Source organism: Anoplopoma fimbria, chromosome 19 (genome assembly GCF_027596085.1).
Source record: "Anoplopoma fimbria isolate UVic2021 breed Golden Eagle Sablefish chromosome 19, Afim_UVic_2022, whole genome shotgun sequence".
Classification (NCBI taxonomy): domain Eukaryota; kingdom Metazoa; phylum Chordata; class Actinopteri; order Perciformes; family Anoplopomatidae; genus Anoplopoma; species Anoplopoma fimbria.
Window position 1 is genome coordinate 26998438 of NC_072467.1, and position 11801 is coordinate 27010238.

The following is an 11801-nucleotide window of genomic DNA, read 5'->3' on the forward strand; positions in this document are numbered from 1 at the left end:
CTCTGGTTTATGCTTTAAGATGCTTGTGTAAGAAAGGAGATGCACTTCTGGTGACTAGTAGTTCTCTTGAATACCTATGTTGAATACACTTCCTGTAAGTCGCTTTGGATAGAAGCGTCTGCTGAATGACTGTAATGTAATGTAATGTAGAAAGTCAAACTTCACAATACAAATAGGTCAGTCTAGGGTTACTACTGCTGGAATATCAGCTTCAATCGAGGAGACTAACTCAATATTTAAGAGTTCAATAATGAAACTAATTCAACATCAAGTTTCAACAGGAAATGTGACACTGTGGGGAAGTTTGAATCATTTCATTCTTCTTTCGGCGAAAAAACTACAAAAATGTGGTGTCACTTTTTATCTTTGTTCAAATAGTTATTATTGAAGGGAAGAAGAAAAGTATGTAAGAAAAATGTATTGATTACATTCTTTATGCCTGCGTGTTAGCATTTAGCTCAAAAGCACAGCAGTGTCTCAAGTGCTAGCTCGGTCTGTCTCCTCCCTCCTAAGACGTGAGGAGAGGAGGCGAGGAAAGGAGTTGAGGGTGTGCAAACTCAGGAATGAAAAGAGGATTCTGGTAGTTCAGTCCCGTGTTTCACACAGCGAGGCCTTCTCTATATATGTGTATATATACATATATATATATATATATATATATACATATACATATATATATATACATATACATATATACACAGCGAGGCCTTCTCTCCTCAGACAGACGGGCTGCAGTCGTCTCTCAGCACTTCACAAGTGGAGCGCTTCATTTCCCTCCAATTAAACCGGAGTCTAACATCAACGTGGCGTTTTATTAAAGATGTGAAGAGTCGTAATGAGGAGGTCACATCGGGGTCCCTGAGGGGGGGGTCCATATTTACTTTGAACAGCTGTTTAATGAACTCCAGTGACTGTGTGTGTGTGTGTGTATATATATATATATATATATATATATATATATACACACATATACAGGTGCATCTCAATAAATTAGATTATCATGGAAAAGTTCGTTTATTTCGATAATTCAATTCAAAAATTGAAACTCATATATTATATAGATTCATTACACACAGAGTGAAATATTTCAAGCGTTTATTTCTTTTAATTTTGATGATTATGGCTTACAGCTAATGAAAACCCAAAATTCAGTATCTCAGAAAATTAGAATATTGTGAAAAAGTTCAATATTGTAGACTCACGATGTCCCACTCTAATCAGCTAATTAACTCAAAACACCTGCAAAGGTTTCCTGAACCTTTAAATGGTCTCTTAAGGCTGGTTCAGTAGGCTACACAATCATGGGGAAGACTGCTGACATGACAGTTGTCCAGAAGACAGTCATTGACCTCCACAAGGAGGGTAAGCCACAAAAGGTCATTGCTAAAGACGCTGGCTGTTCACAGAGTGCTGTATCCAAGCATATTCACAGAAAGTTGAGTGGAAGGAAAAAGTGTGGTAGAAAAAGGTGCACAAGCAACAGGGATAACTGCAGCCTTGAGAGGATTGTGAAGCAACGGCCATTCAAGAACTTGGGGGAGATTCACAAGGAGTGCACTGAGGCTGGAGTCATCAAGAGCCACCGCGCACAGACGTATCCAGGACATGGGCTACAACTGTCGCATTCCTCGTGTCAAGCCACTCCTGAACCAGAGACAACGTCAGAAGTGTCTTACCTGGGCTAAGGAGAAAAAGGACTGGACTGTTGCTCAGTGGTCCTCTTTTCAGATGAAAGTAAATTTTGCATTTCATTTGGAAATCAAGGTCCCAGAGTCTGGAGTGGAGAGGCACAGAATCCAAGATGCTTGAAGTCCAGTGTGAAGTTTCCACAGTCAGTGATGATTTGGGGAGCCATCATCTGCTGGTGTTGGTCCAAAGTCAACGCAGCCATCTACCAGGAAATTTTAGAGCACTTCATGCTTCCTTCCGCTGACAAGCTTTATGGAGATGCTGATTTAATTTTCCAGCAGGACTTGGCACCTGCCCACACTGCCAAAAGTACCAATACCTGGTTTAATGACCGTGGTATCACTGTGCTTGATTGGCCAGCAAACTCGCTTGACCTGAACCCCATAGAGAATCTATGGGGTATTGTCAAGAGGAAGATGAGAGACACCAGACCCAACAATGCAGATGAGCTGAAGGCCGCCAACAAAGCAACCTGGGCTTCCATAACACCTCAGCAGTGCCACAGGCTGATCGCCTCCATGCCACGCCGCATTGATGCAGTAATTCATGCAAAAGGAGCCCCGACCAAGTATTGAGTGCATATATATATATATATATATATTTATATATATATAAAACATACTTTTCAGTAGGCTGACGTTTCTGTTTTAAAAATCCATTGTATTATTGGTCTTATGTAATATTCTAATTTTCTGAGATACTGAATTTTGTGTTTTCATTAGCTGTAAGCCATAATCATCAAAATTAAAAGAAATAAATGCTTGAAATATTTCACTCTGTGTGTAATGAATCTATATAATATATGAGTTTCACTTTTTGAATTGAATTATCGAAATAAACAAACTTTTCCATGATATTCTAATTTATTGAGATGCACCTGTGTATATATATATATGTGTATATGTGTAAAACAACTTGACATAATTACCAACCCAACTTTATATATATGTAAGTTTTGGCATCCAAAATATAAACAAACAAAAAATATGTATATATAGTAGTTTTTAAGAAACCGGACATGAAACAAAAAAGAGCAAAACTACCTTGCTTTTTGTGGCATCAACGTACAAATGTCCCAGGAGAACCTGAAGGCCACTATAGCCTACTGTAGTTTGAATTTAAAATATTTAAAATAATAAAATAATACATTTATCTTTAAAACATCTGATAGAACATTATTCTGATCCTGAGTCAGACAATAACTTTATGTTGAAAATGAAAGACTGCTGGAAAACCTTTTCACAAACATGTAGATCGAGTCAGAACATAAACTTTATTTCTCTACACATCAGTATTCACAGTAACAAAATACAACGACAACAACGTCTGAAACGTACAGAAAGGCAGGCGGCTGCTGCGCCGTGTGACGAGATAAATAAGATGCTGTTTTTAAAAAGTGACATTTTAGTGTGAAATAAAAAAAATATATATATTTCAATACAAAGTGAGAAGAGTTCAGGTGAGGTGAGCAGGTGAGCAGGTGAGTTCAGGCCTGTGACAGATCCACCTGAAACGACAAACATCACAAACCTGTTAAAGTTACATCACACAAAAAAAAACTTATGACATTGTGTTTCAAAAACAAAGTTACCTCGAAATGTATGCATGTTGCGTTATATATCTCCAACCTCGAGGCTTTTACACAACAGGGATGTTGTTGGAAAGCAATTAAACAATGTGGGAAATACTTTCCTGCAAATATTATAAGTCTAGGGCTTTTATTGTGAAAAGAAAGAACCGAAGGAGTGGACGTGCGCTGCTTTTGTCAGTTAAAAGGAGCAATAAAGTTTGCACTATAAAGCCTCTGTTGTGTTGTTTTATAGACAACTCAACGATTTCCTTGCAACGTGATTGGTTGATGGTTTTTAAATTGCGGAGGAGAAAAATCAACCTTGTTTCGGAAAAAACTGAGGCTTTCTGTGTGAAAGTATTCATGACAAGAACAACAACTTGAAAGAATATATTGACGTGCAAATTAATTGTGCGAAAAAACTCCCTCAATGTGTCAACGTATTCTCATATCGTATGATATCGTACGAAAAGTTGCTCCTAATTTTTTGTTCGTTATCCTACGAGTTCAGCAACACGTGTCATTTTCCACTCGTTACATGCATACAGTCTTTTCAAAAATAAACTTCCACAATTAACAAATTAGACATCTTTGCTTCGGCGCCGTGGAACGAGGAGACACAAAATCCAGATTTTTGTCTTTTGACTTTCCTTTTGTCACAGAAAAGAGCAACTGTGGACTACTGACGGCTTTAAGACATACATATAATGCTATTTGAGTTTTGTTGTACTCATGAAACAAATTTTGACAGCAGTTCAAACATATTTTAACCACATTGCCCGGCCCTACTTGTCTCTCACTGTCCTTTAAACCACTGTGGACACATTGTGTTGAAAGCGCTCTAAACCTTGTGGGAATCTGAACAACACTCTGCTCTCTTCCCAGCAGCCATCAGTCTTATCAAACCGGACTGAAGGAGTCAAACTATTTATAACCCGAGAGAGAGAGTCGAGGAATGACAGACCGTCGTCTGGAGACAGCGTTTAAATCACAGTCTGTATATAAGAAGTGGACGTAGTCATCGTGACATCCATAGGTTTGTGGACGGATGTTTTGAGGCTATTTTGCAGTCGCCATATTTGATTACGACCGTCACTATGTTGTTGTTTTTTTGCAACCGATAAACGGAAGTGACCATATTTGGAATGTGGAGGAGTGATGTAGAGACGCCGTATATGTCTCTAGTAGAGACCTGTCAATCAGTGTGAAGCCCCGCCCTAAAGCATCCCCTGCTTTATGGTCTGTTTGACTCTAAATGGAGCATCATTTACTAAATGAACATCATGCTGTATTGAAGAAGACTTGAAACTAGAGATTGAGACCATAAACTCATGTTTACAATGTTTACTGAGGGAATAAATCAAGAGAGAAGTAGAGTCATTTTCTCATAGACTTCTATACAACCAGAGGAGTCGCCCCCTGGTGGACAGGAGAGAGAATGCAGGTTTAAGACACTTTCACATCGGCTTCACTTGGCAGAACTGGAAGTTGATGCCTAGTCTTACCCTTTTTAGGGACCCTATGCTGCTTCCGCGGATCGCCGCCATCAGGTCGTCGCGGGTCGACTTCTGTGTCGTTGGCGCCGGCTGCCGCGACGATTCGTCTCGTCTCTTCTGCAGCGACGGCTTCAAGGAGTTCTTCAGGTCTTTGAGAATATCGGCGCTCTCCTTCTCGTTGGCGCCGTTCTTGAGCTTCTTTGACTTTGTCTTCCTTTGGTTCGACTGCGTCTTCGTCATGTTCGAGCCCTCGTGCTGTTTGACCATTTCTGCGATTTTCCTAGTCGGCGGGTCTAAAGACGGAGGAGGAGGGGGAGGGTTTCTATTCTGGTTTTCAACAGTCTTAGAAGATTGTGACGTCTTCTTTGTGGGTCTGTTTACTGCAGATGAGCCAGGACTTTGTCCCGACCCCTCTGGAGGACTCTGCTCCTTCTTCTGTCGGAGCCTTCCCTGTCGCTGTTGGTCCTGGTTGCGCGTCAGGATGCTGGTCGCCGTCATCCTCGGGCCGGGGAGGTCAAACTGGTAGCCGAGCTTGAGCAGGGTGGTGTTCTCCCTCAGCAGCTGGACCATCTCCATCTCCACCTTCCCCCCGCACATGTGCCTCTGGTTGTGGAAGCGCAGCTCCACCAGCGTCCGGTTGTGCTGCAGCGCCGCCAGCAGCGCCAGGATTCCCTTACCGGACACGAAGTTGGACTCGATGTTCAGGTTCCTGACGAAGCGGTTCTCGCGGAGCATCTTGGAGACGGCAAAGGCGACGCGGTCGTCGGCGTGGGTGTTGGCGAGGCTGAAGACGTGGACGTGAGTGTTTGCACACAGAGCCTCGGCGAAAGACAGCAAGGTTTCCTGGGAAATGTCCTCGATGTTGTTGAGGTTGACTTCGCTCACCAAGGGGTCGTCGCACAGGATCCGCTCCAGGGTTTCGTCGACGGCGGTCGGGTTCCCGCTCGCTCTGTCGGGGGTTGTGTTCAGGTTTCGGTCTGGGGTTTCGTTCAGGTTTCGGTCTGGGGTTTCCTTTAGGTTCCGGTCTGGGGTTTCGTTCAGGTTCCGGTCTGGGGTTTCCTTTAGGTTCCGGTCTGGGGTTTCGTTTAGGTTCCGGTCTGGGGTTTCGTTTAGGTTCCGGTCTGGGGTTTCGTTTAGGTTCCGGTCTGGGGTTTCCTTTAGGTTCCGGTCTGGGGTTTCATTCAGGTTCCGGTCTGGGGTTTCAGTCCTCCTCGATTCGCTCTTCGAGCCCTTTGACAGACTTTTCTTCTGAGGACATTTACTCCTCATCGGAGCCTCCTTCTTACACTCATCTGTCTTTTCCGCCTCGTCCTCCTTCGCTAAGACGCCAGCTTTCTTGGCCTTTTGTGAAATCTTCTTCCTGTCGCTGTCCAGAGTCTTGCAGGCGTCGCCGGTGGTCACTGTCGCTCGTTCCGCTCTGCTCTTATCTGGGCGTCCTTCCTGCGAGCGATAACAGGAAAGTAAATTAGGTTGAACCCTGACATTCTCCAGCCTCCGACTTTTAATTAAGCGCCCTCTCCAACGCTGGCAGACAGTCATTAAAGCTGGCATTTATCTGACAGTCTATATTTTTAGACTGCTTTCCACCAACACGTTTAAGTAAACTGGACACATGTGACACTTACTACATCATTATATATTTATATATATACTGTATATATTAAACCAGTGGGTTTATGTTTGAACGCACGATAAACATGCATTATAAATTAAAAAAGCATCTTAAAAAGGCTCCATATCAAAAAACGAATTAGACTTTTGGCCAAATATGCATAAGTATGACTTTATTTTGCGTGAGGTGAATCAGAAATACTTTATTTTAAACATTGAGTGTGTATTCCAGTGACAAATAGAAAAGAATTCTTGCTTTTACCCCTTTATATAGGGCCAAGCTCCAAAAACACTGATTCCTACGACTCCCACAATGCAACTGGGCTGAACTGAACTCCACACCTGCATAAAGGTTCGGAACAGAAGACCCTAAACAACTGTTTTCTCAGGCTGAATATGTCTAACCATGAAGAGTAAACTGATCTTCATGAGAAAAATAGTTGGACTGCTCCTTTAATCCCAAACTGAAACTTAATCTGTTTTCTCATTTATTTATTTTATCTTTCAAAAGTGCTGTCAGAGCGTTGATCTAGATCGAGGGAGACCTTTTAGTCTTGTCACTCAAATCGTTTCTATTATTAAAAATACTGCACATGTTGCCTGTGTCGTCTGGGAATCCAGATAATTAGAAACTAAATAAAGATTTTATTTTTGCTAAGTGTGAAAACAACATGCAGTGAAGTATTTCCAATCAAAGTTACTACACACTACTTTACTTCATTTTGGAGGCAAATATTGTTCTTTAAACTGATTTGTTTTAAAGCTTGATGTATTTTTAGGAATTAAGACAGCTGGTAGTATAACATGTAAGTATATAAATGATTGTGATATAATATAAAAGTAGTTACAATTAGCTCCACCTTTACCAGCGGCAATAATGAAGTGATGTTCACATTGATGAACCAATCATTTTAATCTAATAATATGATATCATTCTGAATAATGAGTACTTTTACTTTAAGTAGATGTTATGCAAATACTATTGATCTTAACTTAAATGTCCAGTGTTTAAGAGGGATTTATTGGCAGAATTTGAATATAATATTGTTTTCATCGGTGTATAATCACCTGAAACTAAGAATAATATAATAATACATCACATTTAACATTTATTCAGCTGGTTTCTTGTCAAAGTTACGGATCATTGTTGCCACTCAAAGTTGGCTGACGATGAGATTTTTGTTGTTTTTCTAAATCAAACCCAGAAGATAATAAACAAACGTGAATGTTTTGAAAAGGATCATGGGAAATGATCAGCAGGGATGCAAATTGTGATCCTTTGGCAGGTAAAACATGCAGTTATGGTCATTTTATGCTGGTTTGAACCAACAAAGATTGATTTTTAAAACCAGATTTAACTTTTACATATGTTGAACGAAACTTTAAAAATAGCTTTAATTAAGAATTAAGAAAGAATTGAAGGATCTATTTAGTTTTTACTTTAATCCCAGATTTAATTAAATGATGTTGTACCAAAGCATTAAAGCCTCATGATATTAACTTTTTATAGCCTACTCACTAGGTCAAGTATTTATTTATTTAAACTTGCATTTGAAACTTGCATTTCCACATTGATTCAAATTAATTACATTTAGGTTTGAACCTGAATTTACTGACAGTGAGTAGTTTTGAATTGATTTAATCCTGATTTACTCTTATTAAACCTAGTTTTGCTAAACTGTGATTAGAACTAATCTTGTATTAAATGAATCCTTCATGTGTTAAACTTGCAGACAGAGCACCGATCTCCCCTCTCACCTGTCCGCCGTTGTCCTCCGTCCTCTTGTCCTCCAGCAGCTTCTTGTTCTCGTCCTCCCAGTATTTCAGCAGAGCGTCCCTGTCGAAGCTCCCCGTCGGGGTCTTGGCGGTCTGGTCTTTCTGCCTCAGGCCGATGGGGACGTTGTCGTCCAGGTCGGCCAGCTCCCTCTCCAGCTCCTGGAGCTCCTCGGAGGACAACGTGGCCAGCAGCTCGTCTTCGTCCACCTCCTCAGACTTCTTCAGCTCGCGGCGGTACCCAAAGGTACTCATGGTTCTGGGCTCGTTGTAGGACTCTCAGAACTTTCTTCTTCTTGTACTTTTATCTCCTTCTTGGTTGAGTCTTCCCTGAGTTGTTTTCCTGCTTGAGTCTCCTCATCGACTCATCCTCCATCAGGTTCCTTCAGATGTGTTGGCGAGTCGGAGAGTCCTCGTTCATCTACTGGTCCCAGCTGCCAGAGGGGCCTGACAGGGAGTCTTTTTTTAGGGTGTTGGGTTGTGTTGGGGGTTTGGGTGGGGGCGGTCAATGAGATAGGCTTACAGCAGGAATGCGAGCCCTCTGAGTGGCCTGTGTCGAGAGCTCATCAGAGACTTGTGCCTCGAAAAAAAGAATCGAATGGGAACACAACGCCGTGGGGAGACATCGGAGACGAAGCTGTTACGGCGGTACGAGACGTGTCGGGACTCAGAAACACGGCGTGGTTGTTTGTTGTTGTCAGGGAAACACTTGTTCTCCCTAAAGGATGGTGGGATTATCTACAGAACAGCTCCGGCTGACACTGATGGGGAACCCTGATGCTGTTTACACCAGAACACAACGAGTTGTCTGACCCTGTAAAAGAGATAACCCTCAGCTTTCTTACAAACATTTGGTAGAATAAAAAAAAAAACAGTGACAAATCAACCTGATTTCATTGCACAATATTTTAAGGACATTCTACGGGTCATGTTGTCACATTTCGAGCCATTTTACGCAAACTGGCTGTGAAGCTACCCCAGTTAAGTCTAGGCAACAAAACCACTTTGTTAGGTTTAGAAAAAAACACCACATTTCAACTTAAATTAAACAACGTAAAACATAAACAACGTTACATAAGAACAGAAAACATGTCACAAACATCACTAACGTAACGTCAAAATAACTCAATAACACAATAACAGCATGAACACCGATTTTCAGGAAGAACTCGTGGATTTGGAGAAAGTTTTGAATAGTGGCCAAGTAGTGGAATTACAACTTCCAGGTCCGTCACGTGATGCCACAGGGCCAAAAAAATACTTTTTCACATAGACTTACTTCGGACAAGAGACGTCTATAAGTTAACGGATATTTCTCTTTTAGGTGAATCAACTTCCCAGTACCAACACTAGAATCACTGGTTATTATCAGTGGACCTAGGTACTCTGACGTCACCCATTGATTTATGGTCTGTTTGACTCTAAATGGAGCATCATTTACTAAATGAACATCATGCTGTATTGAAGAAGACTTGAAACTAGAGATTGAGACCATAAACTCATGTTTACAATGTTTACTGAGGGAATAAATCAAGAGAGAAGTAGAGTCATTTTCTCATAGACTTCTATACAACCAGAGGAGTCGCCCCCTGGTGGACAGTAGAGAGAATGCAGCTTTAAAGACCGAACAAAGCTGCCTGCTGCTGCCAGACCTTCTTTTACACACTTTGCCTTTCGTAACGGCCAGAATGTTTCATTTCATATCATTATAAATGTTGTTTTGATTAATTTCAGACAGAAATATGTTAATGTAATTAATTATAATAATCAACATTTAAAAGACAACATTCTGTTCATTTATAGAGCCGTACAAGTCACTGCATTTTTCAAAACAATGTTCTGCAAATATTTCACAATAAAAGCCAAAGGGGTTTTCAAATGAAATAAATTAGGAGGTATTTAGTTAAATACTAATTATATAATACAATAATGAGGCTTTTCAGGCCCGTCACTTCCACATTGGCATCACTTTTCAGACCCGAAGATTGGCTGCTGGTTGAATCAAAGACTGAACAAACGAAACATTTTACTCTTCAGAGCAGAGTCGTTGTCATTATTGTGTCCACCCCTGTACTTTGTCACACGAGTAACATTGGTGTGGATGTGTAGGACTGACCTTCAGTCTTGAGGGTTTTGTTTTTTTAGGAGGGGAAGGTGGATTGTTGTTTGGTTTCCACGACAACCAACAGATCTTAGCAACAACATGCATCCATCACTGATTGGTGTTTAACAAGCTGCTTTGGAAGTCGACTCGTGTTACATGTCCGAAGTGAAAAGACTCAGAGTGACATAACACCACTCTCATCCAGGAACGGCTGTAAATGTGACCTTTGACCTGGAGCATCAGTCATCCAGTCCAGTTACTCAACAAAGCACCAAACCGGTGGATTCTGCATGTTCCCAATTAAATGTACAAAACTGGATTTTCTCCCCGGCTGGATATTTTCCAAATTGTCCATCAGTTTAAAAAATAAGTAACTTCCTGTCTACCTGTCAATTAATTTCTACCGGAATAAACTTGTAAAGAAATAACCCTTTACAGTCAGAGACTTTATTATTATATTTGTTTATTATGTTTATCTGTGATTCTTTGGCATACGTCCCAAACCTCAAAGGAAACATTTATTACACAAATTTAAAATCGATTGATTTATTTCCTCTGAGACGCCCCTCACCTACTTTACAAGTTATGAATTCAAGGATTCAAGGATCCTTTGTTGTCATTATGCATCACAGGGATGCACAACGAAATTCAGTTGTAGCTCATTTGTAACACAACAAAACATGACAAATGAAACAAAACAAAAACAGTAGTACATTTCCTGTAGTTGCTTTTTTTTATATTTGGATCATAAGGAAGGTAAACAGCAGCAACAAAAGAAGATAATATGGCCGACATCTTCACATTACAAAATAACATCAGGAAAACACAATCAAGCATCATGATGTAAACACAGAGCTCTCTGTCCTGCTGTCCACCTGTCAACTTCAGCTTGATCCTGGATGAACGATGGATCCAGGTCTCTGTGAAGATGTGGGCTCAACAGTCACCGACCCCCAGCTGCTTTCATCCATCTTATTTTCCTGCGACCAAGCATCCGACAACCAGGAGCATGCTGGGTGGTGGAGTATCCTCAGGTCGTAGCTGTGTTGGCTACCAGCGCCCATCATTCTTTTTGGCCCTGTTGCCATAGTATCACAACATATGTGCTATAATAATCATCTTATTGTAAGTCGCTTTGGATAAAAGCGTCTGCTAAATGACTGTAATGTAATAATATTGCACATGTTGTGTTTTCAGCACGTTCTGCTGCCACCAAGTGGGCAAAAATTAACATTTGTTCCATTTCATCCAAACAGATAGGAACACATTCATATCAGATGTCCTTCAGTATGGCTACTGAATGGAGTGTTATGTCACCTGAGAATCCTGCGCTATGTTACATAACTGTTGTTTCACTGTCTCACTTTAATCTGTACGTGCTTTGCTTTGTTTTAACACATTAACACACCTGCTGTTCTTTTTTTACAGCTGCCTCAGAGCTGACGTGACTTCCAGCTGGTGTCGTTCAAAGCAATGTGACCTCTTGTCTGTTATCAGGTTCTCTGGTGACCCGCCAGAATGTGGAGCCACGTTATTGTTGTTGTTGTTGTTGTAGTTC

The 11801-nt window shown here is 41.0% G+C and overlaps 1 protein-coding gene across 1 annotated transcript; it reads right to left on the reverse strand.

The window, feature by feature from the left end:
• Window positions 1-3175: 3175 nt before the first annotated feature.
• Window positions 3176-8394, reverse strand: lmod2a (leiomodin 2 (cardiac) a). The gene is made up of 4 exons (XM_054620730.1): window positions 8125-8394; window positions 5960-6195; window positions 4765-5743; window positions 3176-3196 (listed from the first exon to the last, which is right to left on the reverse strand). Exons 1-4 carry the CDS (start codon window positions 8392-8394, stop codon window positions 3176-3178), a joined length of 1506 nt encoding a protein of 501 aa, XP_054476705.1.
• Window positions 8395-11801: the final 3407 nt, after the last annotated feature.

Excerpts from the sequence above, each read along its gene's own strand:
- lmod2a (XM_054620730.1), bottom strand. The coding sequence starts at position 8,394 with ATGAGTACCTTTGGGTACCGCCGCGAGCTGAAGAAGTCTGAGGAGGTG. Across the intron at positions 6,196-8,124 it reads CGGAGGACAACGGCGGACAG|GAAGGACGCCCAGATAAGAG; the intron begins GTGAGAGGGGAG and ends TATCGCTCGCAG. Across the intron at positions 3,197-4,764 it reads GCATAGGGTCCCTAAAAAGG|GTGGATCTGTCACAGGCCTG; the intron begins GTAAGACTAGGC and ends TTGTCGTTTCAG.